Source organism: Pyxicephalus adspersus, chromosome 2, assembly GCF_032062135.1.
Source record: "Pyxicephalus adspersus chromosome 2, UCB_Pads_2.0, whole genome shotgun sequence".
NCBI lineage: Eukaryota > Metazoa > Chordata > Amphibia > Anura > Pyxicephalidae > Pyxicephalus > Pyxicephalus adspersus.
Window position 1 is genome coordinate 116,748,396 of NC_092859.1, and position 1,331 is coordinate 116,749,726.

Below are 1,331 nucleotides of genomic sequence, written 5' to 3' on the forward strand. Positions count from 1 at the left end.
AAAAAAAAGCATACAGCTTCCAAAGGATGCAGGACACCTCCATATGTGACAGCCAATCATCAAGTACCGGAATGGTCACAAAAAAATGCCCCAACATACCCAGAAGTTCCAGGTATTTTCCTCAGTTAAATGGGGAAGCTGGTAACAGAAGTAAAGACCAATTTACGCCACAGAAAATACACTGCACATAGTGACATAGAATATACACAGTTCACAGACAGATCACACACATGATAAAAAAATATATATAAAAAAATACATAAATACAGGTAGTCCCCGGGTTACATACAGGATAGGGACTGTAGGTTTGTTCTTAAGTTGAATTTGTATGTAAGTCGGAACAGGTACATTATTTTAATCAATGCAATTAGGACAGATGTTTGTCTCAACATATTATTGTGTTGACAGCTGTGTTTAGCAAAAGATTTTTTCTGCAGGTCATGCAAACCTCCCCCTCCCCCTATCAAGCCTCCGCCCTGCACACAAGCGAGCAGGGAAGCCCAGTTTATATCTAAGAGTTGTCCATATGTTGGATGTCCTTAACTCTTGGAGTACCTGTATATAAAGAAAAACTTAGGTTCAGTTTAGCAGGCGAGCAATACAAACATCTGCATTACAGATAGATTCCTACCTGCATAGACAGAATTCTTATCCACAGAGAGAGTATGATCTCCAACTATATAAACTTTTCGTCCAGCCTGCTCCAGGTGGCTTTTTAGATCCAGAGCTCTTTGACTCTTCCCACTGCAGGGGAAACCACACAGCACCACAAGGGGCATTTCTGGAAGCAGCTGGAAAACATAATGGGACATAAGGAGTTCAGATGGTTACACATATATCTGTATGTCTACACCTCTCACACACAGCTCCATGTAAACATATTTAAGCAGACAATTTACTGCATTTACATGGATAATCCCGCCATTATCAAATAAAAGTAATAAGAGCTTACACACAGTTAGATATTCAGGATCCAATCAAGAAACACAGAGGACAGGAGATGAAGAAGAGTAAAAGTATCTGGGAAGTTCTTCATCCAAAAAACTCCTGCCAGACCTTTTAATACACATGTACCAACATTATTATCTTTTATTATAAAGTAACAGCAAAAAATGCCTTCTTTGGCCTTTGGCCATCTTGATTGCCGGGATGGCATAATCATGTGTCACCCTGGCACATGCATGGGAAGCCAGGAATGCCACTAAAGCTGATGCTGTGTATGCGCACTTCAGCTTTTTGCCAGAAACCTGGAGTGAGCAGGCAGGTAAGACGCATTACTGCAGAAGGGACATCGCCTGTCTCTTTCTGCAATAATGACCTGACTGATTAAA

At 40.8% G+C, this 1,331-nt stretch overlaps 1 protein-coding gene across 2 annotated transcripts in view; it reads right to left on the reverse strand.

The window, feature by feature from the left end:
• The window catches only part of KTI12 (KTI12 chromatin associated homolog), a 22,694-nt gene that overhangs the window by 19,525 nt on the left and 1,838 nt on the right, over positions 1-1,331 (reverse strand). For both annotated transcript variants that reach the window (XM_072402038.1, XM_072402040.1), the window contains exon 2: positions 632-791. In XM_072402038.1, the coding sequence (XP_072258139.1) occupies positions 632-779 (148 nt within the window). In that variant the 5' untranslated portion in view covers positions 780-791. The remainder of the gene's footprint in view (positions 1-631; positions 792-1,331) is intronic.